This window comes from Phaenicophaeus curvirostris, chromosome 27 (genome assembly GCF_032191515.1).
Source record: "Phaenicophaeus curvirostris isolate KB17595 chromosome 27, BPBGC_Pcur_1.0, whole genome shotgun sequence".
Classification (NCBI taxonomy): Eukaryota; Metazoa; Chordata; class Aves; order Cuculiformes; family Cuculidae; genus Phaenicophaeus; species Phaenicophaeus curvirostris.
This window is the reverse complement of record NC_091418.1, coordinates 5,092,313-5,119,660: the sequence shown is the minus strand read 5'-3', so window position 1 is coordinate 5,119,660 and position 27,348 is coordinate 5,092,313. Positions and strand designations below refer to the sequence as shown.

At 48.0% G+C, this 27,348-nt stretch overlaps 1 protein-coding gene across 1 annotated transcript in view; it reads left to right on the top strand.

Moving 5' to 3' along the window:
• The window catches only part of GFPT1 (glutamine--fructose-6-phosphate transaminase 1), a 42,641-nt gene extending 19,841 nt beyond the window's left edge, over nucleotides 1–22,800 (top strand). The window contains exons 9-19 of the mRNA XM_069877725.1: nucleotides 5,209–5,314; nucleotides 6,879–7,042; nucleotides 7,614–7,709; nucleotides 8,679–8,776; nucleotides 9,863–9,983; nucleotides 12,295–12,452; nucleotides 14,403–14,517; nucleotides 14,801–14,928; nucleotides 17,368–17,535; nucleotides 17,858–18,019; nucleotides 18,628–22,800. Coding sequence (XP_069733826.1) covers nucleotides 5,209–5,314; nucleotides 6,879–7,042; nucleotides 7,614–7,709; nucleotides 8,679–8,776; nucleotides 9,863–9,983; nucleotides 12,295–12,452; nucleotides 14,403–14,517; nucleotides 14,801–14,928; nucleotides 17,368–17,535; nucleotides 17,858–18,019; nucleotides 18,628–18,672 — 1,361 coding nt within the window. The 3' untranslated portion in view covers nucleotides 18,673–22,800. The remainder of the gene's footprint in view (nucleotides 1–5,208; nucleotides 5,315–6,878; nucleotides 7,043–7,613; nucleotides 7,710–8,678; nucleotides 8,777–9,862; nucleotides 9,984–12,294; nucleotides 12,453–14,402; nucleotides 14,518–14,800; nucleotides 14,929–17,367; nucleotides 17,536–17,857; nucleotides 18,020–18,627) is intronic.
• Nucleotides 22,801–27,348: the final 4,548 nt, after the last annotated feature.

Here is a 27,348-nt window from a genome sequence, read left to right as displayed (position 1 = left end):
GTTCTTTTCACAATCCCCATCCAGCTGCACAATCTATGGATCATTCTTTTGATGGCATATCCATAAAAAAATATAAAAAAATCCATAAAAATTGAGGAAGACTCCTACCAGAGAATATCTAATACTTCAAATTCCAGGCAAATCCTCCAGTCCTTTAGGAAAGGAATCGTGAATGAGAAAAACGTGCATTGTCTCTTTAATATGTGGTTATTGCTTTCCATGTAATGCAGTGAAACAAATGGGATAATCAGAATTCCTTCTTGAACAGAAACACCATGAGGAGCACACAGGAAAATCCACACATCAGTCCACACACCCCACTTCAGATATTCCAACAAAATGCTCACCAGAATCGATGCCTTAGAGTAGGTTGTGCTGCATGCGCTGGTTCCAGAAGGGAACAGTAAATTACTTTAAAAAACCCACTAAACAATAGAGAGAGAGCTTATTAGGAGGCTGCTAATAATCCTACTGCAAGCATTCTCCAGGATTCTTTCTGGAGTTCAGATTGTCGAAGAGCTACGTCCTCCCTCCGGATCGTACTGTGGGTCTCAATTGCAGCTTCTGGCAGAAGCGGAAAGTTTGACCTGAGGTTGGAACCGATTTCCCTTTGCTCGCATAGCAGGGTGAGCCACATCAGCATTTCATGGGTTGGGGCAATCCCCACTTTCAGTACATGACGGGAGGTGACGTGACTGAGAGAAGCCCTGAGGAGAAGGACTTGGGGTGCTGGTTGATGAGAACCTTGACACGAGCCGGCAACGTGCACTCACAGCCCAGAAACCAACCGTGTCCTGGGCTGCATCCAAAGCAGCGTGGCCAGCAGGGTGAGGGAGGGGATCCTGCCCCTCTGCTCTTCTCTTGTGAGACCTCAGCTGGAGTCCTGTGTCCAGTTCTGGAATCCTCAACATTGGAAGGAGATGGACCTGTTGGAATGGGTCCAGAGGAGGCCACAGATATAATCTGAGGGCTGGAGCACCTCCCATAGGAGGACAGGCTGGGAGAGTTAAGATTTTAAGCCTGGAGAAGATAAAGCTCCGAGAAGACCTGTAGTGACTTTCCAGTACCTGAAGGGGCTCCAAGAAAGCTGGAGAGGGACTGTTCACAAAGGCTTGTGGTGATAGGACAAGGGACAATGGGTATAAACTGGAGAGGGCAGATTTAGACTGGACGTGAGGAGGAATTTCTTCGCAATGAGGGTGGGGAGGCCCTGGAACAGGTTGCCCAGGGAAGCGGTGGCTGCCCCATCCCTGGAGGTGTTAAAGGCTAGGTTGGATGGGGCTTGGAGCAACCTGATCCAGTGGGAGGTGTCCCTGCCCATGGCAGGGGCTGGGACTGGATGATCTTTAAGGTCCTTTCCATCCGGAACTATTCTATGATTCTGTGATTTCCAATTCATATCAAATACGTAATGTAAGGCTAACCCAGCATGTGTGGTGCGATCAAATAAGTTCACATCTGAAGAAGGAGGGCGCTTTTCTGTAAGAGGAAACAATCTCATCCTGAGCCCCTGTAAATAAACATGATTCCTCCTCAGCAGCAATGGGGCAGCAACGACTGCTCTGGGCAACCTGTTCCAGGGCCTCCCTGCCGTCATCATGAATAATTTCTTCCTAATGTCTAATATAAAACTTCACCCTTCCCATTTACAGCCATTTCCCTTTTCACTTACAAGTCTTTGTAGCCCGTTCAGGTCGTGGAAGGCTGTTATAAGGTCTCTTCAGAGCCGCCTTTTCTCCAGGCTGAACAACCCCAACTCTCTCAGCCTGGCCTCGTAGCAGAGGTGCTCCAGCCCTTGGATCATCTTTGTGGTCTTCCTCTGGACCCGTTCTATACAGTTCCATATCATTTTTATATTTAGGATTCTGGAAGTGGACACAGGAGTCCAGGTGGCGTCTCAGGAGAGTAGAGCAGAGGTAGAGAATCCTGTCCTTCATCCTGCTGGCCATGCTTCTTTTGATGCAGCCCGGGACACAGTTGGTTTCTGGGCTGTGAGCGCACGTTGCTGGCTCGTGTTGAGCTTCTCATCGACCAGCATCTCAAGTTCCTCTCCTCAGGGCTGTTTTCAATTACGTCGTCCCCCATCATGTACTGAAAACGGGGATTGCCCCGACCCAGGTGCAGGACCTTGCACTTGGCCCTGTTGAACCTCATGAGGTTCGTGCTGCTCAGGTAGACACGAGAGTCTCTGAAGCAGCAGTTGTGCTGTGGTACCTTTGCGGAACCGCCCTGCAGTTAGCATTGCTGTGACGGAGAGTGAGGTGGTATCAAAGGATGCACAAACCACACCACCCCCTCAGGCCACCCGCCCAGTTTTTACTGTACCTGCTCTAGTTCTCTGTGATGTTTCCATTGTCTAGTTTAGAAGGGGGAAAAAAATTGAAAGATTACTTCTGTCTTGGTCCTAAAATTTAGTGAATGGGAGGTGGGAGTTGTTGAGTAACATTGCAGGTTCTCCACAGGTAAAGGGACAATCTGTGGGCAAATCCCTAGGGAAATAACCACCCTAACTGGCTAATAACGCCGTAACCTGCCAGTCACTCCTCGGTAAGACATATGCATGTGGAAAGTACGAGCACATTCCAGTCACAGCTCAGAGTACAATCTGTAATACAGGAAGGCAACGCAGCAGAATCTAGTCAAGGCAGGGGAGCGTTGTATTTTGAGAAACTCAATTTGCATGTTTCAATCATGTGTGAGTGCATCTGTTGAACGATGGCTGCTAAAGCCTTTGCTGTCCTTTCTCAACAACAAATCAGTCTGTCCCATCAGCTCAACAATAAAGGAGTTGTTTTCCTCATTTATTGATTTAATAACTAAAGTGAACAGCTCTAAATGGGTGGCCGAGTGGAACCTTCTTCTTGAGTATCAACATGAGAGCAGTATTTCTTTACCTTTTCATTCACAGAAGTATAAATCTAAACATCTCGATGTAAATCACTGAATCAGATCAGTGTCCAGGAGGTGAAACTCTACATTAGAGTTCATGGAATACATATCATAGAATCATGGAATGGTTTGGATTGGAAGGGACCTCAGAGCCCATCCAGTTCCATCCCTGCCATGGGCAGGGACACCTCCCACTGGATCAGGGGCTCCAAGCCCCATCCAACCTGGCCTTGAACCCCTCCAGGGATGGAGCAGCCAACACTTCTCTGGGCAACCTGGGCCAAGGCCCCAAAACCACCACGGTGAAGAATTCCTTCCTGATGTCCAATCTACATCTTCCCCCTTCCAATTTAAAGCCATTCCCACTCATCCTGTCACTACATGCCCTTGTAAAAAGTCCCTCCCTTACTTTCTTGTAGCCCCCTTTAGTAACCTCGATGTTGTTATTCTTCAGCAATAGTCCCATTTTGCTAGATAAGCTGATTAATCCACCCCCTCCCTCTACCACACCATGCGCAGTGACTGGCAAGTAATTTTGTTTGAGCAGTAGGTGTTTTGGTTCTCATCTGCATTCCTGATGAGCTTCACCACAGAGAAGTATGTTCTGCAGTTCAGGAGGAGGCAGAGGAATAAAGAGTATTTGGAACTGTCAGAGGACTTCAGGAAGGAGTGAAATACTGAACTTTTATAAAGGTTTCTTACATGTTTTTTCGAAGCTGACTCTCAGTCCTGTGTCCTGCACACCTGGGTACTTTCCTTGCTATAATGTAGGACTCACAGCAATTCCCCAGCTGTATAATTTTTGGCTCAGAGTGATGTGGTTGTTTGATGGCTCAGGAACAGTGTTGAGTATTTCCTGACCTGCGTCTGAACGCACTACCTCAGCCAGACAGAAATAGGTTCGGGTTCCACCAAGCGGTGCTCAGAGGAGCAGTGTGGTTGCACAGGTGGCAGCTCTGAACGAGTCTCTCTCAGTGCTGAGAATAACTGACAAAGCAGGAGCTCCATTTCTCAAAGCCTCAGGGAGGTTAGTGAAACAGGAGCACAGGAGAGGCTTAAAGTGATGAACAGGGCAGATTCATAGAATCATAGAAAAGTTTGGGTTGGAAGGGACCTTAAAGCCCATCCAGTTCCACCCCCTGCCATGGGCAGGGACACCTCCCACTGGATCAGGGGCTCCAAGCCCCATCCAACCTGACCTTGAACCCCTCCAGGGATGGGGCAGCCACCACTGCTCTGGGAAACCTGTTCCAGGGCCTCCCCACCCTCATTGTGAAGAAATTCGTCCTTGTGTCCAGTCTAAATCTGCCCCTCTCAAGTTTATTCCCATTGCTCCTCATCCTGTCACCACAAGCCTTTGTAAACAGTCCCTCCCCAGCTTTCTTGCAGCCCCTCCAGGTACTGGAAGCTGCTCTAAGGTCTCTTCAGAGCCTTCTCTTCTCCAGGCTGAACAACCCCAACTCTCTCAGCCTGTCCTCCTATGGGAGGTGCTCCCACCCTCGCATCATCTTTGTAGCCTCCTCTGGACCTGTCACAACAGCTCCATCTCCTTCTTACGTTGAGGATTCCAGAACTGGGCACGATACTCCAGATGAGGTCTCACAAGAGAGGAATAGAGGGGGAAAATCCCCTCCCTCGCCCTGCTGGCCACGCTGCTTCTGGTGCAGCCCAGGACACGGTTGGTTTCTGGGCTGCGAGCCCACGTTGCCGGCTCATGTCGAGCTTCTCATCAACCAGCACCCCGAGTCCTTCTCCTCAGGGCTGCTCTCAATCACATCATCCCCCATCCTGTACTGAAAAAGGGGATTGCCCCAGTCAGGATTCAACCAAGAAAATGTTGGTAAATGTGACTGCTCATAAAGCAGCTTGATTTCTCGTTTCCTAGTGGAGCCACACATGCGCTTTAATTTGAATTTTTGCCTATATTTTCCTCTCAACTTAAAGCTCTGCGCAAGCATTGCACCTGCAGGCTTGGTTCAAAAGGACATGAAAACCTTGCAAGCAAACTGAGAAAAGGCACGGTGATCAGGGTGCTGTCTGCTGCCCTCTCTTCTCACCAGTACGCTTACTGTGACCACTCACAGAGATGAAAACAGTGCTTCGGGTTGGGAGGGTGCCTAGGACCTCTGGCTGAGGCTGGTGGCTCAACTCATTTCCAATCATCAGTGTGTGCACCTTGTATCTTCATCTATCTATCTATCTATCTATCTATCTATCTATCTATCTATCTATCTATCTATCTATCTGATCTATCTATCTGTCTATCTGATCTATCTATCTGTCTATCTAATCTATCTATCTAATCCTTGTATCTTCTAGGTAAAGACAAGAAGGGAAGTTGCAACCTGTCTCGTGTCGACAGCACCACCTGCCTTTTCCCTGTTGAGGAGAAAGCTGTGGAGTACTACTTTGCTTCCGATGCTAGGTAACGTTCCCAGTTTTATTCTGTATAAAAATCTGCTGTTTAAACGTGAAAAAGAAAGAAAACGTGAGGAAGCTGTGATTTCTTTATGAATAAAATGAGTTATGTGGCTGTGGCCGTTGCCACTACTTTAGAAACATTAACTGGTTATGGCGTGTGGCTCTGTAAGAGTCAAAAGTTATTGGAATCAGAATTTTTGTGGAAGAAATAAGAACTTGTTTTGGAATAGTGGTGTTGCCCTTCTCCCAGCACATCTGTTGATAAGATTCCTGAGGTGAATGATAGGAAACCAAAGAGAGTGCTGGCCGGCATGAACAGGACAGATTATCAGGAGAATTGTGTGGATTCGCCAGGGATCTCTCCACACGTGCAATTCCTTTATCATCAAAGGTGGCTTATTTTAATCTCAGTGGAGGGAGGAAAGCTTGACAGTAGTCTTACCACACTTTTTGGGTTTCTCTGTGTTAGGGAAATGAATGCTTGTTCCACAAATGTAAAAATAACTGCTGTGGTTGACTTCTGCAGGTCCTTCCAGTACCTGAAGGGGCTCCAAGAAAGCTGGGGAGGGACTGTTTACAAAGGCTTGGAGTGATAGGATGAGGGGCAATGGGTGTAAACTGGGGAGGGGCAGATTTCGACTGGACATAAAGAAGAATTTCTTCACAATGAGGGTGGGGAGGCCCTGGCCCAGGTTGCCCAGGGAAGCGGTGGCTGCCCCATCCCTGGAGGGGTTCAAGGCCAGGTCGGATGGGGCTTGGAGCAACCTGATCCAGTGGGAGGTGTCCCTGCCCATGGCAGGGGGTGGAACTGGGTGATCTCTAAGGTCTCTTCCAACCCAAACTGTTCTATGATTCGATGATTCTCTTCTCGTCAGAGCATTTTGGAGAGTCTTGGAACACCCTGATGTGTTCTGATTTTAGAGAGCTTTTCAGTGACTTGCTGGAGGTCAGCCAAAAGCTGGCTGTTGCAGTACAGCTTGCCTTGCTTAAGTCAGAGAGAGTACAGACTAAAACCTGGCCAAGGATTTTAAACCCCACTGGTAATTCCAAAATGACGTTCCCCACTAAGCTGCGGGCAGTGAAGGTATTCGATAGCACTTCATTCTGGGAGTGCTTCTAAGCAGATCTCTGAGTACTTTAACAGGTGGCCCAGCTGTCCCCAGTTGAAAATACGATTCAGGGAGGGACAATGGCTTGTCAGTGGCAAAACCAGGAGAGGAATCTCGCAGTTGGATCTCCAGTGCGCTAGCGCAAATGACCCTCTTCATGGCTTCCGCTCTCTAGCTCTTAACAGTTAGATCACGCTGCTGCTCATGCTGGTTTGCTGAGGAATTCATAATTTCTTCTTAAAGCAGGCACTGACATTAATAATGAGGTAGGTGGAAAAAATGCAGTTACGATGGCAGCATGGAAACGTACTTTACAGCACTCCTCATTTTAAAAGAAATTCCATAGAAATGAGTAACTTTCTTGAATCAGAAGCTGTATGTTGGGTTATAAATAGGTCTGTCACCCCCTTCTTTGTGTGAAGAATAGTATCTTATGGCAAATGATGTGTGCTTTTGCAGCGCTGTCATTGAACACACCAACAGAGTGATTTTCCTTGAGGATGATGATGTAGCAGCTGTGGTTGATGGGCGTCTTTCCATCCACCGGATTAAACGCACGGCGGGTGATCACCCCGGGCGCGCTGTCCAAACCCTGCAGATGGAACTTCAGCAAATCATGAAGGGTAAAAACTTTTGGATGTCACCTCTGTGGATGCACAGGTCTTCCCTGGAGCTGCAGGATAAATCAGGTTGCAAAAGACCTGGAAGTCATCGGGTCCAATCCCTGTGTTAAATGCAAGGCAAGCAGGTCAGAGTGTTAAAGGGTCTTATTTAGTTGGGTTTGGAGTATCTCCAAGGACAGACATCCCACAGCCTGTCTGAGCTCCTGTTCCAGTGCTTCTCTGCCCTTGTGGTGAAAAAAATTGTCTTTGCATCTACTGGGACTTCCCCTGCAGCTGCTGACACTGTGATAAGGAGAATTGTGGGGCTGCGGATTTTGCCTCCTGCTTGGAGGCATCTTTTTTTTCCCAAGATTTGTCCCTAGCAAGCTTGTCTTTCCAGATCTGCCCTTCCTAGTAAATGAAACCTAATGCTCATGATGAGCTGATGCTTTGGTAGAAAAATAAGCGTGGGCTTAATAATCTCTGACTGGTGGGTTAGGGCCTCTGGGCCACACTTTTTCCTATAGGAAGAATGTAAATTACAGGAGGTAGTTTAATTTGTTCTGATTTGTTTTGTTTCTTTCTTGTATAGGTAACTTCAGCTCATTTATGCAGAAGGAAATTTTTGAACAGCCAGAATCCGTTGTTAATACAATGAGAGGAAGGGTCAACTTTGACGACTACACTGGTAATTGAGATTTATCTCCTTTGTTTTAGACAGCTCAGTGTCTAGGGGTTATTCACAGTAATTGCAGAAGGGGGAATATGTGATGACATGGAAGATTAAAACACACTTGTGTTAAAGAGGTTGTGCGTGTCTCACAGGGAGCGCTTCCAGTGTTCCATGTGCTGGTGGCAAGGTTACTTTTTCATAGAATCAGCAGGTTGGAAAAGACCCATCGGATCATGGAGTCCAACCATTCCCATCAATCACTAACCCATGTCCCTCAGCACCTCATCCACCTGTCCCTTAAACCCCTCCAGGGAAAGGGACTCAACCCCCTCCCTGGGCAGCCTCTGCCAGGGCCCAATCACCCTTTCTGTGAAATATTTTTTCCTAATGTCCAGCCTGAACCTCCCCTGGTGGAGCTTGAGGCCATTCCCTCTCGTCCTGTCCCCTGTCCCCTGGGAGAAGAGCCCAGCTCCCTCCTCTCCACAACCTCCTTTCAGGTAGTTGGAGAGAGCAATGAGGTCTCCCCTCAGCCTCCTCTTCTCCAGGCTAAACACCCCCAGCTCTCTCAGACGCTCCTCGCAATCCTTGTTCTCCAGCCCCCTCCCCAGCTTCGTTGCTCTTCTCTGGACTCGCTCCAGAGCCTCAACATCCTTCTTGTGGTGAGGGGCCAGGACTGACCCCAGGATTCAAGGAGCGGTCTCCCCAGGGCCGAGTCCAGAGGGAGAAGAACCTCCCTGGCCCTGCTGCCCACGCCGTGTCTGATCCAAGCCAAGATACCCTTGGCCTTCTTGGCGACCTGGGCCCCTGCTGGCTCATGTTCAGTCGCTGTCAGCCAGCACCCCTGGATCCTTCTCCAGGCAGCTTTTGTGGTGGTTTGTTTGTAAAGCAATCGTTGGGGATCATAACGAGCTGTGTGTTAGCTGCAGTGATCTTGAGAATCTGTGGTACCTGGCCCTGATGTTTCTGTCTGAATCTTGCTTGCAGTAAATCTTGGTGGGTTGAAGGATCACATTAAGGAGATTCAGAGGTGTCGTCGTTTAATCCTTATTGCCTGTGGGACAAGTTACCATGCTGGAGTTGCGGTAAGTGGTCAGTCTTGATCTGTAGCCAGAATTGAACAGCAGGCACAGTATTGCCTGGTCAAGCACGATAAGGGGTTGATTTTAGGTTAAGGCTGAGCACATGCCCACTGATGAGTTAAGACCCTTTTCAAAGCTGCGTGTACCAGAATTTCAGCAGCAACAGCAGCAGGAAACAGAAGCTGAAGAACTTGAATACTTATGAAAATGTCACCTGTGATTTTTGTTGCTATGGAAGGCTTTTAAACACAAACCCTGTTCTGTTAAAGACACTTGGCAGGGGAAGAGATGATGCAAGAGCAGGATGCAAATGCTGCAGCAAGGTAGGGGCTGCCGTGAACCAGATGGGTTTTCCTCCTTTGCTATTTATGCTGACGGTGCTGGCTTGGAGACATCTCTGTGCTTGCCCCGTACAGCGAAGAGGTTTTGCTCACGGCTGTGCAGGAGCACTGGCTGTGGGTACAGCCAATATGCAATTTTGTTTTGTTGGGGCCTGACCTAATCATTGATTAAAGCACGATGGCTGTAGGTGGATCCTTTTAGGTTGTAGCTTAGCAGCCTGTAACATTGCAGTTAAAAGCACTGCAGAGCTTCGCAGAGAAATCCTTCAGCTTCTCTCAGAAACGCTGCAAAAAGCAGCTACATTCACTGATTTACAAGGACCAGAAAAGAAAATGTTTGTTCATCTTGGCGAGCTCTGCAAGATACTGTGAACAGGAACCCATCAAACAGCCAAAACAAGTTTCTGGCTTGGCCTGGATGCAGGTGGTGGTTTCAGAGTTCCTCAGTAATACAAGTTATAGTCTGATTGAAAGACACCCCATAATATAAAACATATACATAGCATTGTGTAAGAAGCGAGACTTATTTTAACAACAGTCTATGTTGGGGGAGGCAGTGGCCTTGCAGGCTTTTTGCTGTGCCCAAAGCAGGGTTGCTTCACACAGGGGTAGTTGTGCCACTTGTATCTGGATATACCGAGTAACTAAAACATCACCCAGCACTAATTTTCACAACTAGAAGGCTTTTTTTTTTTCCAAACGCGGTGTAATATGTAACTTTCCAACTTTCCAACGTGTCCTTTACCAGACCCGTCAGGTTCTGGAGGAGCTGACTGAATTACCCGTTATGGTTGAACTCGCCAGCGACTTCTTGGACAGAAACACCCCTGTCTTCAGAGACGACGTCTGCTTTTTCATCAGCCAGTCAGGTATGGTCTGGCTTTACCGCCCACTCACTTGCCTCTTTCCCGTAAGTGTTAGCTTAGGAGGAAAAAGGCAGTAAGGCCAAATTCGTGTGCCTGCCTGTAGGATGTGGGATGCATGAGAGAAGAAATTGGCACACGCGTACTAGAGACAAGGGAAAAACCCAAGTGGTTCTCCTCCTGTCCATCTGCAGGGCTTTGTTTAGCTGTTGTACATATGGTGAGAGCAGTTTTGTTTCCTCTCTCTCTGAGGAAATATTCCATCAATCAACAGACTGAAAAAAATGCTGCTGAGCTCTGGGTAAAGGCAGCTCCTTTTGAATAGTTTTAGTTCTGTAGTTAAAGCACTGCCAGATACTGAGCTATGTGGTGGATTGGATCTGTAAAAGAAACTGAAGTGTTACACACAAGTATCAAAAAATACAACTTCGGATGGAATATGAGATAAAGGACACGCTTAAGCATAAAAAAAGCAGTGCTGTATATTGCATCCAACTTGCTTTTCAAGGACGTCTGCAAAACAAAACTACAATGTTGTCTTTCCTCTCAGTTGCATTTGCCATTGTAGATTTAGAATCACAGAATTATGGAATGGTTTGGGTTGGAAGGGACCTTAAAGATCATCCACTTCCAACCCCCCTTGCCACGGGCAGAGACACCTCCACTGGACCAGGCTGCTCAAGTCCCCATCCAACCTGGCCTCGAACAGCTGCAGGGCTGGGGCAGCCACCACTGCTCTAGGCGACCTGGGTGGCCCTTGTGGAGAAGGATTTCTTCCTAATGTCTAATCTGAATCTTCCCCCTTCCAATATAAAGCAATTCCCCCTCATCCTATCAGTATAGAACCTTGTAAAAAGTCCCTCCCCCGCTTTCTTGTAGCTTCTTCAGGTACTGGAAGGTTGCTATAAGGTCTCATCGGAGCCTTCTCTTCTCCAGGCTGAACAACCCCAACTCTCTCTGCCTGTCCTCATCTGGGAGGTCCTCCAGCCCTCGGATTATCTTTGTAGCCTCCTCCTGACCCATTTCAACAGTTCCATAACTCATCTTCCTCTTTGATACCAAAGAAGAGATTACTTGTTGGCAATTACTTTTTTGGTAGCAGTTTTTTCTTCTCAGTACCAGTCAGTCAGGATGTCCTCTTTGTAGAGGGTTCATGTAAATGAATTTTCCCTTGGCTTTTAGAACATGTGTGCAGATGTTGCATCTTCCCCTTAGAAATTGTACTGTCCTGATCCAGCAGAGAACGTGGGTGAGGTCTTGCTAGTAGATGCAGCAAAGTGTTGCATGTGGCAAGGTGACAAAAATTTTTCTGGAACTTGAGCTTGGTCATCAGGCAGTTCAAACCCAAAGCAAACATTGAGCTCGGTTCCCCCCACCCATAGATCTGTTTTTCTTTGCCACCCTACAGGATCTGCTGTAAGCAGTGTAGCATGCAAAGCAGTTTTGATGTGTTGGGGTCCTGAAGGAGAAGCGTTCCAGACTAGCCTTGCGGTTTTGTGTTCTCTGTTGTCACCTTCCACATGCAGGAGACCTCAAGGGGAGCTGTGTCCATCTTGGACAAAAGCAAACCAATAACAAGAGGTGGAATACACCCCTATTTCTAGCCTCATCTCTGGGGTTCCGCTTGCAAGGAGCACCGCTGGGATTATCAGTGCAAGATTTCCTTTCCCTCCCCTCATCGTGTCTATTTAAACCAACTTTTTCTGCTTCTTTACATCTAGAGTTTTTGAATCAGTGTGTTAAGTGAAGTCCCATCTAAGCCAGCTTCTCTTGGCGTATCGCAAACCATTTTGAACAGGGATAACTGCCTTTAGACATAACCTTTCTGACAACAGATTTTGCAGCTCTTGTGGTGTTGGTCGGTGCCAGCAGCAAACAGTTCTGGGGGTTTCAGGCAGCTTCCAAAAGCTGGCTCTGACCTAACACTGTGGCATCCACTGTAGCTTGAGAGGTCCCCAGTACCCAAGTTCCCTCACCCCACTCTGCTCCAGATGAATTTTAGTAATCAGGAGAAGGAGGAAAGTTGGTTTTGTTTGAGAAAATAAATTAAATTGCCTTATTTTTTTTTGAACTGTAGCAGAATACTGATGTTTTCTTACAGCAAATGCTATTATTACGTTTTATGTTTTCTCGTTTTCACTATCTTCTTTTTAGGGTTAACCCGCAGTGTGCCAGGGCTGAAATAACTGCCAACTCCTCTGACTTGCGGGCAAATACGAATCTCTCAGATTCTCTTTGGGAATTCAGTGTGGTTTTACATCTGCAGTGAAGTAGTAACCGATACTGAACCGTGGCGTTGTCTATACCTGTCTTTCAGGTGAGACTGCAGATACTTTGATGGGTCTTCGGTACTGCAAGGAGAGAGGAGCCTTAACCGTAGGGATAACAAACACAGTCGGCAGCTCTATCTCACGCGAGACAGATTGTGGAGTCCATATCAATGCAGGACCAGAGATCGGGGTCGCCAGTACCAAGGTGAGTCAGAAGTTCAGAGACTTAGATGCCTTCTGTTCCCTCTTTAGTGATTGCCGACTCTCTGATGACCACGTGCCCAGCAACACTATTTGTTTTCCTTTCCTTCTCTCTTGCAAAGGGCTTTGTTGTTTTTTTTTTTCCTGTAAATGAAACACTCTAAGGAAGCAAATTAACCTTTGAAAGCAAAAGGGTCTTGGAGGGAAGAATTCCCTGTAAAGCAAGAATTCTCCTCTTTACCATCTTGACGTGCAGGCTCAGTTTAAACTAAGATCTAAAGATGAAAACGGAAGTCTTTTTAAGACAAGAATGTGGAACCTTTGCGTGTAACTGCCCTTAATGGCACAGCTTTTCTAAAAATGTGATATTAAACTGTAATTTTGACCGAAGGGGAATAGTCTTTTACAGAAAACCAGCATTTACGTCCACCTAACAGAATAGTTCTGTGGTTGATGCATCTGGCTGTGCGTGATACAGTATAGAATAACTGGCTTTGCTGCATTTCATTTTGATGAAGTGCTTCTGCACGGTGAAATCTGCTTTGATTTAGTTATATTTAGAGGCGAGATGATGTCAATCTGTTACATAAATTCAGCCAAAAACCACATTTGAGTTTAATAGTTCATTGGGGAATTTGATCATGGAAAATTCATGAGTCTCTTGCAAGAAACTCTTGAACGAGTTGTTTGTCCCTGGGTTGTTTTCACGTAGCAAACATTACAGTTTGGAGAGAGCTGAAAATGGCATTTTTCTCTCTCGTGGGGGGTTACCGAAGTTGTGAAAAATGAACTTTAAAACATTCTGCCCTCAGGTTGCAAGCACTTCGTTTTGAGCACACATTGCACACAATCCGAGTGATGCTGGCGTGGCTGGTTGATGCTATTTACTCCTGTAACCTTTGACTGCACCAAAGCAAAGTAGATCCCATTCCACACCAAGCTCTGCTAGACAGCGTGACTGAAGCTTTTCTAGATTCCTGCAGAGCTATTTAAATCTTCTCCAAATTAGCAACATGAAAATTTGTTTGGTCATTGTTTAGGAAGGGACAGAAATACTACAGACCTCAGCAGCTTCAGGCTGAGGCTGGCAGGCACCACAGTCCATTGCATAACGTTTGGCTTCTAAGGACTCCAGAGGCCAGGCTTGGCCGTGGCTGTTTGATACCACGCCTCATGTGTGTTTGTGAATAGAATTGCCTTCCCTTGAGCACTAAATTGAGTTGCCCATGCAGATGATTCTTCCCCTAATTCTGTGACATCGCTCACTATGGTCTTGTAGACAAATATGGAGCCAAGGTGAAGAGTTCAGAATCTGTTCTTAAAGAAGCAGGGTGGGAAATCACTTAGAATGATTTGGGTTGGAAGGGACCTTAAAGATCATCTAATTCCAACCCCCTTGCCCTGATCAGGGACTCCTCCCACTGGATCTGGTTGCTCCAAGCCCCATCCAACCTGGCCTTGAACACCTCCAGGGACAGGGCAGCCACCACGGCTCTGGGCAACCTGTGCCTCATTGTGAAGAGTCTTCCTTGAATGTGGTCCAAAAAGTTGTGGCTACCTGTCCCGTTGGGCTGGCTCCTTTCAGTGTTTGCAGCAGCTACTTGCAGAAAAGCAGGACGCACAGATACGCGTGGAGTTCAATAGTCACCAGGGGTCACAAAATAGGGTTTAGTATTTGCCAGAGAATCTTTGAAATAGTCTGTTTTGCTTGTATTGAATCTCTTGGAATGTAAGGAGATGGTGCCATCACACCCCTCCGTCTGAGATTTGCTTAAATGAGATTTACTCTGTGAATTTAGGGTTCATTTTTGCTACTTAAACGGGACGAAAGTTGCTGTTTGGTACCATGTTAAGAATAAAGTCAACAGCTCATCTAAGAGTTTTATGTAGCAGGTGACAACATTTGGTTGCTGTTGTAATGACAGATTTTTCTCTCCCGCTTTCCCCTCGTTAGGCTTATACCAGCCAGTTTGTCTCATTGGTGATGTTTGCTCTGATGATGTGCGACGACAGAATTTCAATGCAGGAAAGGCGCAAGGAGATCATGCGTGGCCTGAAGGGCCTGCCAGGTAGGAGGCTGCTGCATTTATTGCTTCTCACCAAGTGAGATTCAGTAGCACAGAACTTCAGCAATGCAGGAAAGCCTGAGGGGATCAGATCTCTCCAACGTGGCTGTTGGCAGTAACATCGGCAGCCGTGTTCTGTCTAATGCCCCTCAAAGCACTAAATTGGCCCATTAAAAAATAAAGGTCCATTTTTTATGCCAGGTGCTGCTGTTTGTGAAGTATAAGCAGTATGGACGGCTTGAGAGGCACAGGCGCACACAACTGGAATTCTTATCTTTCTTCCTAGACTTAATTAAAGAAGTGCTGAGTATGGATGATGAGATCCAGAAGCTGGCCACAGAGCTGTACCATCAGAAGTCTGTTCTCATCATGGGACGTGGCTACCATTACGCTACCTGTCTTGAAGGAGCTTTGGTAAGAGATTCCCTTATTTAAAGGTGGTTTGAACACATTTAGCTATGGACTTTTTCAGCAAAGGAAATGACACGTGGCCACAAGTTGTTTTAAAAGCAGCTAACAGCGATGGCCTGTTGGCTGATGTTCTGAGTCAAACAGAACTCATTGTAACGCTGCGGAGACTTGGGCACCGATATCACATAATGGCACAGGGTCCAGTAGGACACCTTCCACTGGATCCAGTTGCTCAAGGTCCTTGAACACCTCCAGGGATGGGGCAGCCACCACTGCTCTGGGCAACCTGGGCCAGGGCCTCCCCACCCTCACAGCAAAACATTTCTTCCTGAGAGCTCATCTCTTGCAGCTGAAAACCATTCCCCCTCTTCCTGTCCTTGCACTCCCTGATCAAGAGCCCCTCCCCAGCTTTCCTGTAGCCCCTTTCCATACTGGAAGGTTGCTATGAGGTCTCTGCTGAGCTTCTCACCCCCTAGCACCCCCAAGTCCTTCTCTTTGAGGCTGCTTTCAATCCATTCTCCACTCAGCCTGTGTTTTTGCTTGGGATTGCCCCAACCCAGGTGCAGGACCTTGCGCTTGGCCTTGTTGAACTTCATGATGTGCACACAGCCCCACTTCTCCAGCTTGTCCAGTCCCTCTGGATCCATCCCTTCCCTCCAGCATGTTGACCGCACCACACAGCTTGGTGTCGTTGGCAAACTTGCTGAGGGTGCCCTCAGTCCCAGTGTCCATGTCTGTGATAAAGGTGTTCAACGCCACCGGTCCCAGTAGTGTCCCTGCAGAACGCCACTTGTCACTGGTCTCCACTTGGACATTGAGCTGTTGACCAACAACTCTTTGAGTGCAACCATCCAGCCAATTCCTTATCCACCGAGTGGTCCATCCATCAGATATCTCTCTCTCCAATTTATTGACAAGGGTGTCATGTGGGACAGTGTTGAATGCTTTGCACAAGCCCAGGTAGATGTCAGTTACTCTTCCCTTATCCACCAACACCGTAGCCGCTTTGTAGAAGGTCACCAGATCACTCAGGCACAGTTTGGCCCTATGAAGCCATGTTGGCTGTCACCAATCACCTCCTCATTTTCCATATGCCTCAGCAGAGTTTCCAGGAGGATCTGCTCCGTGATCTTGCTGGGCACAGAGTGGGGACTGCCTGCTCTGTAGCTCCCCAGCTCTTTCCGTTTTCCTTTTTTAGAAAAGGAGGTTATGTTATGTTTCCCCTTTTCCAGTCAGTGGGAACCTCACTGGGCTACCATGACTTCTCAAAGGTGATGGAGAGTGGCTTAGAAACTTTATCCACCAGTTCCCTCAGTGCCTGCAAATGGACCTCATCCAGTCCCATGGGATCAAGCCCTTCCAGGTTCCTTAGATGCTCTCGCACCTGATCCTCTCCTACAGTGGGTGGTTCTTCAAACTCCTAGTCCCTGCCTTTGTCTGCTGTGCCTTGAACTGTGTGGCGTGAGCCCTTGCCAGTGAAGGCTGAAGCAAAAAAGTCATTGAGTACCTCAGCCTTCTCCATATCGAGGGCAACCAGGTCTCCTGTTTTCTTCCAGAGAGGGCCCACGTTCTTCCTTGTATCACCTGTAGAAGTCTTTCTTGTTGTCCTTGACATCCTCGGGCAGATTTAATTATCTGGGCTTTAGCTTTCCTAACCTGATCCTTGGCTGCTCGGACAATTTCTCTGTATTCCTTCCAGGCTTTCTGCCCTTGCTTCCACCTTCTGTAATCTGCATCTTTGAGTTTCAGTTTGTCCAGGAGCTCCTTGTTCATCCATGCAGGCCTCCTGGTGTTTTTGCCTGACTTCCTCTTTGATGGATTGCGTTGCTCCTGAGCTTGGAGGAGGTGAACCTTGAATATTAACCAGCTTTCTTGCCCTGCCCTACCCTCCAGGACTTTATCTTGTGGTGCCCTGCCAAGCAGATCCCTCAAGAGGCCAAAGCCTGCTCTCCTGAAGTCCAGGGTGGTGAGCTTGCTCTACACCCTCCTTGCTGCCCTAAGGATCTTGTACTCTGCCATTTCATGGTCCCTGCAGCCAAGGATTCCCTCGAGCTTCACATTCCACACCAGCCCTTCCTTGTTTGTGAGAACAATGTCCCGCATAGCACCCCTCCAAGAGACAGGGAAGCCAATGAGGAGAAGGAATTTATCATCAACGGCCTCCAGGAACCTCCTGATAGATACGTTGGCTGATGACAAACCATAAGGCCTGTGGTGGGTTTGGTGTTAGAACTGTAGGTGTTGATGGCCTGCAGGCAGCTTAGCCCAGATGCACTACTTGGATTTAGTTTTCCAGGCTGGCGTATCTTCACGTTGGCTCTGATGGGAGCCAGAACACATTTTTACAAAGTTACAGAGAAGTGGAAGAAGACACAGAGATGGCTAAAAAAAAATTATGTCTGCCCAAAGCTTTAATAATGATTTTTTTCTTTCCTCTTGTAGAAAATTAAAGAGATTACCTACATGCACTCCGAAGGGATACTGGCAGGTGAGCTGAAACACGGCCCTCTTGCGCTGGTGGACAAACTCATGCCCGTTATCATGATCATCATGAGAGACCATACGTACGCCAAGTGCCAGAACGCTCTCCAGCAGGTCATCGCACGGCAAGTAAGTACCTGGAGGAGTTTACGGTGCATCAGAAATGTTGTTTCTAATAGAAAAGCAGTTTACAGGGCACCCAGACTATTTGATTTCGTGTCACTGCCTAAAATGTGAATTCAGCACATAATCTGCCCAGCTCGAGTGCAGTTTTTGCAGCAAATGGCAGAAGCCTCGTGTGGTTTGTTTACTCCTCAAAATATGCCTCGGGGAGGTCCATGGGATGCTAAGCTGTTTTGTTCTACAAAAGTTCTTGCTGCTGGCACTGTGAACAGAAGTGGGACAAAAACCTTCCGGACCTGTTTTTCTTCAACGTTTTCCTTTGTTGCAGGGCCGACCTGTTGTGATTTGTGATAAGGAAGACATTGAGACAATAAAGAACAATAAAAGAACGATCAAAGTTCCCCATTCGGTGGACTGTCTGCAGGGCATCCTGAGTGTTATCCCCCTCCAGCTTCTGGCTTTCCATCTCGCAGTTCTCCGAGGCTACGATGTGAGTATGGGATTTTGTCCCTTCTGTCCTGTTTGCTGGTGGCAGGTCTGGAAGAGACGTGCTGGGTGATGGTGGGAGTCTCGGTGGGGGGGTGTTTGTACAATTATTTGAGCTGCTGGAACAGCCAGGGCGAATGGTAGACCTGGAATTGCAGAGACCTCTCGTGAACACAAGTTGGAGGCAGTCTGGTCCGCTCGGCTGAGTCTTGTGCAGTTGGAGTCCAGACACGTGTCTGTTTGCTGCGATGAGCGCACGGTTTCTGGAGGGCTGGTAGGAAGTGGAGAGGAAGGTCACAGTCCCAGCATGTTTGACAAGCGGAGTCTGTTGCGTTAGGTGTTTGATCATAGCAGAGACACTGGCCTCTCCCTTTTGTCATTTGTCACTGTAAAACATAGACTAGAGGGTCTAACGCCTGAGTTCTTGACAGAGGAGTCGCAACAGTTGAGATTTATGGACTTTTTCCGCACTGATTATCTTAAATTAACATGAAAATACGTTCAGTTGCTTTCAATTTAAATGCAGAACAAATGTTCCACACGTTGCACATTTATACACAGACAAAGTGTGTCAATACTCACAAGCGTGTTCTTTCTCCTCCCTCTCTGCAGGTTGATTTTCCAAGAAATCTGGCCAAGTCCGTAACTGTAGAGTGAAAGATCATCTGAATCATAGGGGAAAAGGGGAATTAAATGAGAGACTTTTTTTGGTACCAAAATAACTTGATTTTAAAGTCCCCTAGGTAAATCTTATTTTGGTAAATCATTGTTTGTGTATAAGATCACCGTGATTCCATTACATTAGTGATTGTCAAATTGATTCCTCATGCTATGTCAATAGCTTTGGGTTTTTTGAACAGTAGACTTCCATGAAGATGTTAAATGGTTTTCTTTAAAGAATACTGAGTCTTCTAGGCAAGGGGCCCTCCACTTTACTTTAAGATAATGTTTCTTATCCAGTGTGGCTCCTTCCAGTCGTTGATGAGAAACCATTGAATGCGTTACCTGTCGTGCTCTCAGGCAGTGAAGCAGGAGACCAGAATATTCAACTGGAACAAGAGTTGTTACTGGTCATGCTTGTGCAGATGTTTTAACAGTAAATGGAACTGTAAACAAGCACTTGGGGTCAATTCTGCCTCGCGTACAAAAGGGAACTCAGCTGTCCTGTCACAACCTCCTAAATTTTAGGCATATGGTACACACGCTAGGAAAATAATGTTGCTTCAGAAGGATTTTATCTATGCCAAATACCTAGCAAGCGACAATCGCCGAGTCGGGGGGCCACAAGGCACTGTGTAACACCAGCATATTCCTGCCCTTGTGCCCATGAAGACGCTGGAACCGCCTCCGAGTGTAACTGGAAGCAGCGACCGACTCAGTGAATGCTTCCCAAAGCAGGGGGAAAGAGAGGACTATGAGCAGTGCTCGCTTTGTGCTGGTGTTTTGTTGTTCCTGTTGTTTGGGGTTTTTTTTAAAAACAAGTAGAAGTCTTTCTGCGTTGAGGATTTTTTCCCCTTGAACTGAGCAGTGTGGCAATGTGAACGCATCCCACGGTACCAGGATTTGCTCCTGCGGGTCTCTTATTAGTCTGAAAGCGCAGAAGGAAGTTTCTGCCTTGCACCTCTCTGGCAGGGAGACGGCACTAAAGCTCCCTTTCTGAAACTTGATAAGGTTCGTCAGACTCCCTTAATGAAAGCGTGGGTTCTGCTTTGTTTAGGAGCAGTTTGTATGTGACCGGCGTCAAATTCAGCTGGTTTAAAATTGGAGGGGATAAAAAAGGCTTGCTAGCCACCACAGAAGCATATACCCTGGTAATAGTTTTCTAACAAGCTTGCAGAGAGTTGGAAATTACACAGAAAATACTCTTTCAAGACTTAACCTTGCCTTTTCCAAGTCATTAAAGGGCAGTTAGCTCTGTGTCTCCTAATGCAAAAAGGTGAATTTCCTCCTAGCTTGATGGGTCTTGAATACAGACACACCCTGTAAAAAGAAAAACCTGCTACAAGGCATAAAGCAATGCTTGCCAAGTGCTGGTGAATATTCCAGGTCAATTATTGCCCCCAGAGAATTGCTCTGACAAAGGCTGTGCTTGGGGACTGTCCACTGTCCCCTTGAAACCCTCTTCTCCTTGCGCAGGATGCTGCGCAGCTGCTGAGAAGCAGGGATCCAGCCCGGCTCCTACAGGTGATGCTCAGACCCGAGCGTTTCCAAAGGCTGTAGCCGTCCTTCTTTGTATAAAACCGCAGTGACTGTTTCACTGCAGTTCAGTATCGGCTCAAGGCTTGATTTTATTGCGAGAATGAAACGCTACGTGCTTGGAAACTGCTTCTTGGAACCAATATATGCCTGTTTATTAATACCTTGTATTCAGACTATTAATTTATGAACTCATAGTGCTGCCAGTGTCTGTTTAAGGGCAAAGTAGTAAAGATTGGATTCTATTTATACAGCGTTTGCTCCCGAGGCACCGACTCCCAACAGTTCTGTGCCTCTGCCTATATGACCTGTAGGCTGCCCTGCTTCGTTTGAAGACAACGCTTGTCCTTAAGGAAAAAACAATGTTCATTGCTAACAACTGGAAGACAATTCCTCTTCCTCCTCTTCCCACTCAGCTTGCTTAAGAGAAGAAACTTTCAGGTGGAGGGCTGGAGCCAAGGTGGAGTTCCCCCTCATCTCCCCCCCAGCACGACACAGGGACCTGCAGTGTCACATCCCGTGTTCTCGTTAGCGTGGGATCTTGGGTGAAAGAGCCTCGAAGGAGAATTGTTTTAAGGTCCTTTGTTTCGGATTCTGCTCAGCAAAAAAGCAGCAAGCATCGCTTTTATCTTGTAGAGATGATTGTCCGCTAGCTTAGGGAGTCCCCGAGCAAACGGGATGGTTATGTTAAAATATAAATTGCCGGTCAGTACAAGTCCGATAATGCAGGCTGGTAGCTATTTATGACAATAAGTTTTGTGCAAAGAGGACCAAAGAACAGGAGTCTGTTAGGAACCACCATGCACGGTGGGTGTAGCTGTACAGATATCGCTGAGCTGTTTGGTTTTATGCTGTGATAGACAAATCCTTATCCTTTGCAATTTAAGGCATTCAAACTGATGACAGATTCTTCATTTGTCAGAAGGAAAGGTAGGATTCCTCCCCCCTCTTATTCTGCAAGATGCCAGCAAACTGCCTTGAAGTGTATGAAAAGAGAGCGTTGGTCGCTCTCGAGCTTGGCTGTCGGATGTTGTAACGTTGATATCAGAGAGTGCCACACAGCTCATGTGCTGTGGAGAATTTCTCTGATGAGCACGGGAGGGAATCCGTTAAGCATCTCCGTGTTGTTAGTTGCCGTGCCTGGGTGAAGTGAGAATGTACAAAGGACTCTTCTTAGCTTTCCTTACCTCATTTTTGTCTTGCCGTGTTGCATTTGGATGAACAGATGATGTTTCTCTTTTCCTTAGAAAACTTTTAGAATGTCTCGTAATATTTATTAACAGCCGGTCCGTCTTTTCCTCTCCAGAATGAGTGTTTTGCTTACTGAGCCAGTACAATTCCCTCCTTCCTAATTGAGCCATTTAAAAATCAGTAGCCCTGTCACTAAAATTGAGCCACAGGTAAATACAGACAAAGGCCTTTGGTGTCTGGGGTGGCAGCCGCTTTCCCTCACGATTTATTTTGATTTGGGCAGCCGTGCTCCTCATCTGTCTCTGCAGAGGCTCATGCCCATGGCTCTTGGGGTCTTTAATGACCTTCAGGCTCAGGTTGTTTCAGGTTCTTTCTGTCTAACAGATCTCAAATATCATAGTGCTAGTGAGGTCATTCCACACGCTATAGGAAATTAGATTGTGCGTGGAATATAATTCTATCAGAAAGGCTCCAGGTTCCACTAAAGAAAGACCAGAGGCAGTTGGCCACCGACACATTGTCGGGGGGGGATGTTCTTGCAGAGAGCCCCAAACAGCCCTAGGTTAGCCGAGTCCTTGTGAGGTGCAACAGTGACATGACCCAACGCCATCACCTTCTTAGCACGGCTTGGAGGTCGTTATGTACCATGAACTTGGGGCTGCTCCGCCAGCCTGAGCGCTGCCTCCACACCTGGATGTGTGAAGCATCAGCCCCTCGGTGCTGAAGGAGCCGAAAGCTTCACACTGACCAGTTCCCATCACGAGTGGATGTGACACGATGCGTAATCACGCTCAGTTAGGAGCCTTAAGACCAGCCTAGACACCCTGGGTTTGGTTGAGCTGCCAACTGGACCTTCAAAGGCATAAGGAAGAGCAGCATAGTGCAAGATGAGGCTTCTCTCCTCTCTGGCCGTCACCAGTTGTCCTTGACGCCACCAGTAGGTGCCTGGCAGCAGCGTGCCGGGTGCGGGGATCGAAACGTGGCGCTTGTAACACGTCGGTGTTTAGCTGTGGCTTATTTTAGATCCCACCTGAATGTACCAAACTTGCCTCAAAGCATGGAGTCCCTACTCTACACCAGAAACGGGAAGAAGAAGAAACAAAGTAGTATTTGGTTTGAATAAAAGGAAATAAAACTATTTTGCCTTCAATTCAGTGTATATAAATAGGCATTGGAAGTGGCAACCACCACCATTTCTTCCCTTCTCGATCTCTTTGCCTCTGCTTGTACATATCCAGCTGGCTTGGGTTGTGGGGACCAGTCTGCACCTTGTTTCCCGTCGTGTGCTGTATGCAGATGTCTTACTTTTGTCTGTAGTGTTTTATAATTTGGGTTTTGTCTCTTTGCTTACTTTTTTTGTATCTCACCCTTTGAATAAAATCAAGTGCCCTACATTAAACAAACGGAATTACTGGTCTTCAGTTAAATCCCTTTCAGCAGAGGGAACTGCCGTGACGGTTAAGGGCAGTGTGTGCAAAGCAGAAAAAACACTGAGCTTAGCTCTTCTCTCTCCTCTCAGGCCAGGCTTTTTTTTGTGTCTGAGATGTATTTCAGCTGCTTGTTCTGAACTGAGAAGAAAGCCTGTAAAATACCCCTAAGGCAGAGTGGTTGGTGGTACCTTCTGTACCGTAATTCTTATTTAACTACGACCTTTCTATCACTGGGTGAGGCAGAATCGCAGCCGGCACAGCCCACACCCGCTTTGTGCCTAGTGAAGAGCGTGGGTTTGTTTTCCAGGAGGAGCTTGGTGTGGGGATGGAGCAACCAGACTGCTTCGCAGTGCCCAATGACCCTTCCTGTGAAAAATGTCCAGCCTGAGCCTCCCCTGGTGGAGCTTGAGGCCATTCCCTCTCGTCCTGTCCCCTGTCACTTGGGAGAAGAGCCCAGCTCCCTCCTCTCCACAACCTCCTTTCAGGGAGTTGTAGAGATCCATCCAACAGCTCGTTCTCTTGTGCTCTGGTGAGCTGTCTGTCACCGCTGCAGAGCTCACCTGTTCAGGAACTGCTTGCACAGAGCTCCCCGTGTGCACCTGGGATCACAAATGCCACCTGCCCCTCCTAAACCAGCCACTTCTTAGGTGGCCCTGGCTGCTCCGTGGGGAAGCAGCAGCCTGTAGGGAATGCTATGGGGAATTCTTGCCCTGGAACCCTTCTGGACTCGAGTTTGGAAAGAAAATAGCACACTGCAATGATTTTTTTCCTGGGTATTGGCAGGACAAGGAGGGGGCATTCTGCCTGGTCAGTTGGTTCCCAGGTGTGTTTCACAGAGCCTGACCTGCTGCTCACTGCATTGAGCAAAGTGACCATTCCTTACCCCAGTGCAGACGGCAGTAAAAGCTATTTTCTGACTTTCCCCCCTTGAAGAAAGCAGCCAGCCATGGTCTTTGCAATGGTGTGAAGATGCATGGAGTGAATGAACAGCTCCTACCTTGTACAGAGGCAGCAGAAAGTGCAACTGTGTCCTGGGCTGCATCAGAAGCAGCGTGGCCAGCAGGGGAGGGAGGGGATTCTGCCCCTCTGCTCCTCTCTTGTGAGACCTCATCTAGAGTATTTTGTCCCGTTCTGGAATCCTCAACATAAGAAGGAGATGGAGCTGTTGGAACGGGTCTAGAAGAGGCTACAAAGATGATCTCAGGACTTGAGCTCCTCCCATAGGAGGACAGGCTGAGAGAGTTGGGGTTGTTCAGCCTGGAGAAGAGAAGGAGACCTTGTAGTGACCTTCCAGTACCTGAAGGGGCTACAAGAAAGCTGGGAGGGACTGTTCACAAAGGCTTGTGGTGATGGGATGAGGGGCAATGGGTGTAAACTGGAGAGGGGCAGATTTAGAGTGGACATAAAGAAGAATTTCTTCACCATGAGGGTGGGGAGGTCCTGACCCATGTTTCCCAAGCAGTGGTGGCTGCCCCATCCCTGGAGATGTTCAAGGCCAGGTTGGATGGGGCTCAGGCAGCCGAATCTGGTGGAATGTCCTTGCCTGTGGCAGGGGGGTTGGAATGGGATGATCTTTTGGGTTGCTCCCTTCCCACCCAAACTAGTCTATGATGTGATACAGTCCATGAGGTGAGAGAGAGCCGGGAGCGTTCACGGCCATTGGAGGCTCAGCCTGTGCTTGTACTTGGACAATGTGATTTCTTCAGCTCCATCTAAAAGCAGAGTTTCTGAACTCTCACAAGCCTGACTCAAAAGCTGCCCTGGATGCTTAAAAAGAGGCTATTTCTGCCCTATCTCCATGCATTTATCAGCTGACTGAATACGCTGCAAGCATTGAAATAACAAAGGCAAAGAAAAAAAGCCATCGGACTTGCCAAGCTCCTTCATTCAGTGCTGAAGAGGTTACCCAGCCCAAGAGAAAAATCAGACCCACAAATCAGATGTGACGGGACTCCTTCCCCCCCCTCTTCGGTCTCATTCTTTATTGTTTAGGTCAAATAAAATATGTTCCCATGGTCTTTAGAAATTCCTATGGAAACAAGTTTAAACAAACAAGCTGCTCGCCTGTGTCTGGACGGGGAGCAGCAGCGTGACTTTCGTAGCGGATCCAAAAGGCGGCGGTGAGCCCAGACACCCTAGAGACACTCGAAGTAGCCCCACAGCTCCGAGCCGAGTGGGCTCCCAAGGGCTCCCATGCAGCAGGAGATGTATTCGGACCATGAACAGGGCAGGGAAAGCTGATTCTGAGCATTAGGAGGGCACCCGATGGCCTCATTAAGCAGAAAATTACCCTGCGCAGGCAAATTCTTCACCTTGGTCGTCCTAAAGTGATGCTGCAGCTCCTGATAAGGGGAACAACCCGCAAACCTGCATGGGATGCAGCTAGAGCCTCCCTGCTCCCCTCCTTTCTGCCTCTGCCCAGAACTAACCTGCACAAGGCAAGAGTGTGTGTCCAGGGGCAGCGGGAGCAGCCTGGCAGCAAACATCCCAGCTCTGCCTCGACCAGCCTCTGCATCCGCAGGGACACAGGGATGTTGCAGGGGATGGCACGTTCATAGAATCATAGAATCACCAGGTTGGAAAAGACCCACTGGATCATCGAGTCCAACCATTCCCATCAATCACTAACCCATGTCCCTCAGCACCTCGTCCACCCGGCCCTTAAACCCCTCCAGGGCAGGTGACTCAACCCGCTCCCTGGGCAGCCTGTTCCCTCCTATCCAAACAGCTGCAGCTGGTCCACCTGGGAAAACTCAGGACACACGCCCCGCACCAAGACGTTCATGTTCAACCTCCCTGCTAGGGTGCCATGAAGCCATTGCCAGGTGGAATTTAGGGTTTTTCCAGAGTTACACAGAGCAACGGAGGGAAAACTCCCACTGAACCAAACTGTGCGGAGTCACAGGTTTCTGGGACCCAAGGAACGTGTATCCCACACCTCGCTGACCGTGTTGCCACCGGAGAAGGGCGGTTCTCATCCCTCTCCGTCGGTCACCTACAGAACAGCCACATCATCTCCTTAAGCATAACCAGCAGGCAATCTTCAGGAAGGGCTCACGACAGAGCTCGAAGCGTAGGATTGAATTAATTACCTGGAGGCAGCTCGCCTGGCAGAGGGGCCGAGAATGGGTTCAGGGAGAACCTTCAGGCTGAGTCCCACCTTGGTACCTCCTGAAAGGAGAAGGACTCAGAGGCCTGGGGGCAGTCAGCTCTCCTCCAAGCACTGCTGGATCCACAAAAGGAGACCTTTCCTTTCTCTTCCTAACCTAGATTTGAAGGTTCAGTCACCAGGTGCCACTTCACATGATGTCACTGAAATGAAGGTGAGCAATTGAGACAGAGCAAGAGCTCAGACCTGCTCCTAAACCCTCTGCAGCTCAAAATCTGTTATATCTTTCTATGAAGCATCCTATATCTCAGCACTTCACCCCTCCAGCTTGGGTTACCATGTGTCTAAGGGGTGTTGTGACCAAAGCCTACACGGAAAAGCAATAAAGCAAGGAATTTTTGTAGCCACCTTCAATTTCATGCACCGGTGGGATGTGACAGCTGGTTTGTAGCAGGCCAGCAGCCAGGGCTTGTGGAGAATTGGAGGTACAGTGGTCACAGCTCTGAGAAAAACCATTCTGGAGTAGACGTGGGTGGTTGCTATTAGGGTAAGGAAAAAAAGAGAACTGTAGCGAGACCTGGGCTTTAACACCATGGAAACATCAGCTAAGAAACGCTTTTCTCATCAGTAGGAACAAGCAGGTAAACGCTCGACTGGGACAAGGGCTCCTCAGCCTGGGAACTCTGCAGTCTTTGGCATTTTCTGCTTGTTTCAGTGACTGTGGAAAACACTGTATAAAGTCCTGTTCCAAAGGGATTATCCTACGGCTAGAAAAAAAAAACAGAGGAAGAGCTACAGCTGCTCCAAAGACCACGTAGCCTGTGTGGATGCTGCTTCCCAGATGAAGACAAGTAGAAAAGCCCAAAGCAAGGGGTCCTGTGCGACCCTCGGGCAGTTCCAAAGCAGCACCTGGTCCCAGAAGCCAAGAACAGACCAGTTCCAGTTCTGGGCTCAAAGCAAATGACCCAGTTTCTAGCCTGCCCAGCAGGTTCCAACAGTAACTGTACCTCAGTGATGCAAAAACTCCGACTCACAGATCCCCAGCACCCGCTCAGGGCTGTGCAGCTATTTGCAGCCTCCCAGCGCGATCCTGAGGGTGCAGAGGGGGCAGCATCAGCCTCCGGAGTTGTTAAAAGGCAAGAAAGAGAAGCAGAGCTACACCACAGTGTGTGTCCCATGAGAGCAAAGATTATCCCTCCCCACTCCCATCATGCCAAGTCTTTCCTGTGGAATCTCAGTTACAGTGAGTAATTCCACCAAATCTGGGTTGTTATCCCGTGCGCACAAAGTCCTCCTTTGTTTAAGCCAAGAATCAGCACTGCACAAAGCAGAAATCCTTATCTCCAGGGTTTGTCGAACCCCACACCACTTGTGCAGTGTCAGACAGGGCTGAGCTGTGCCCCGCGT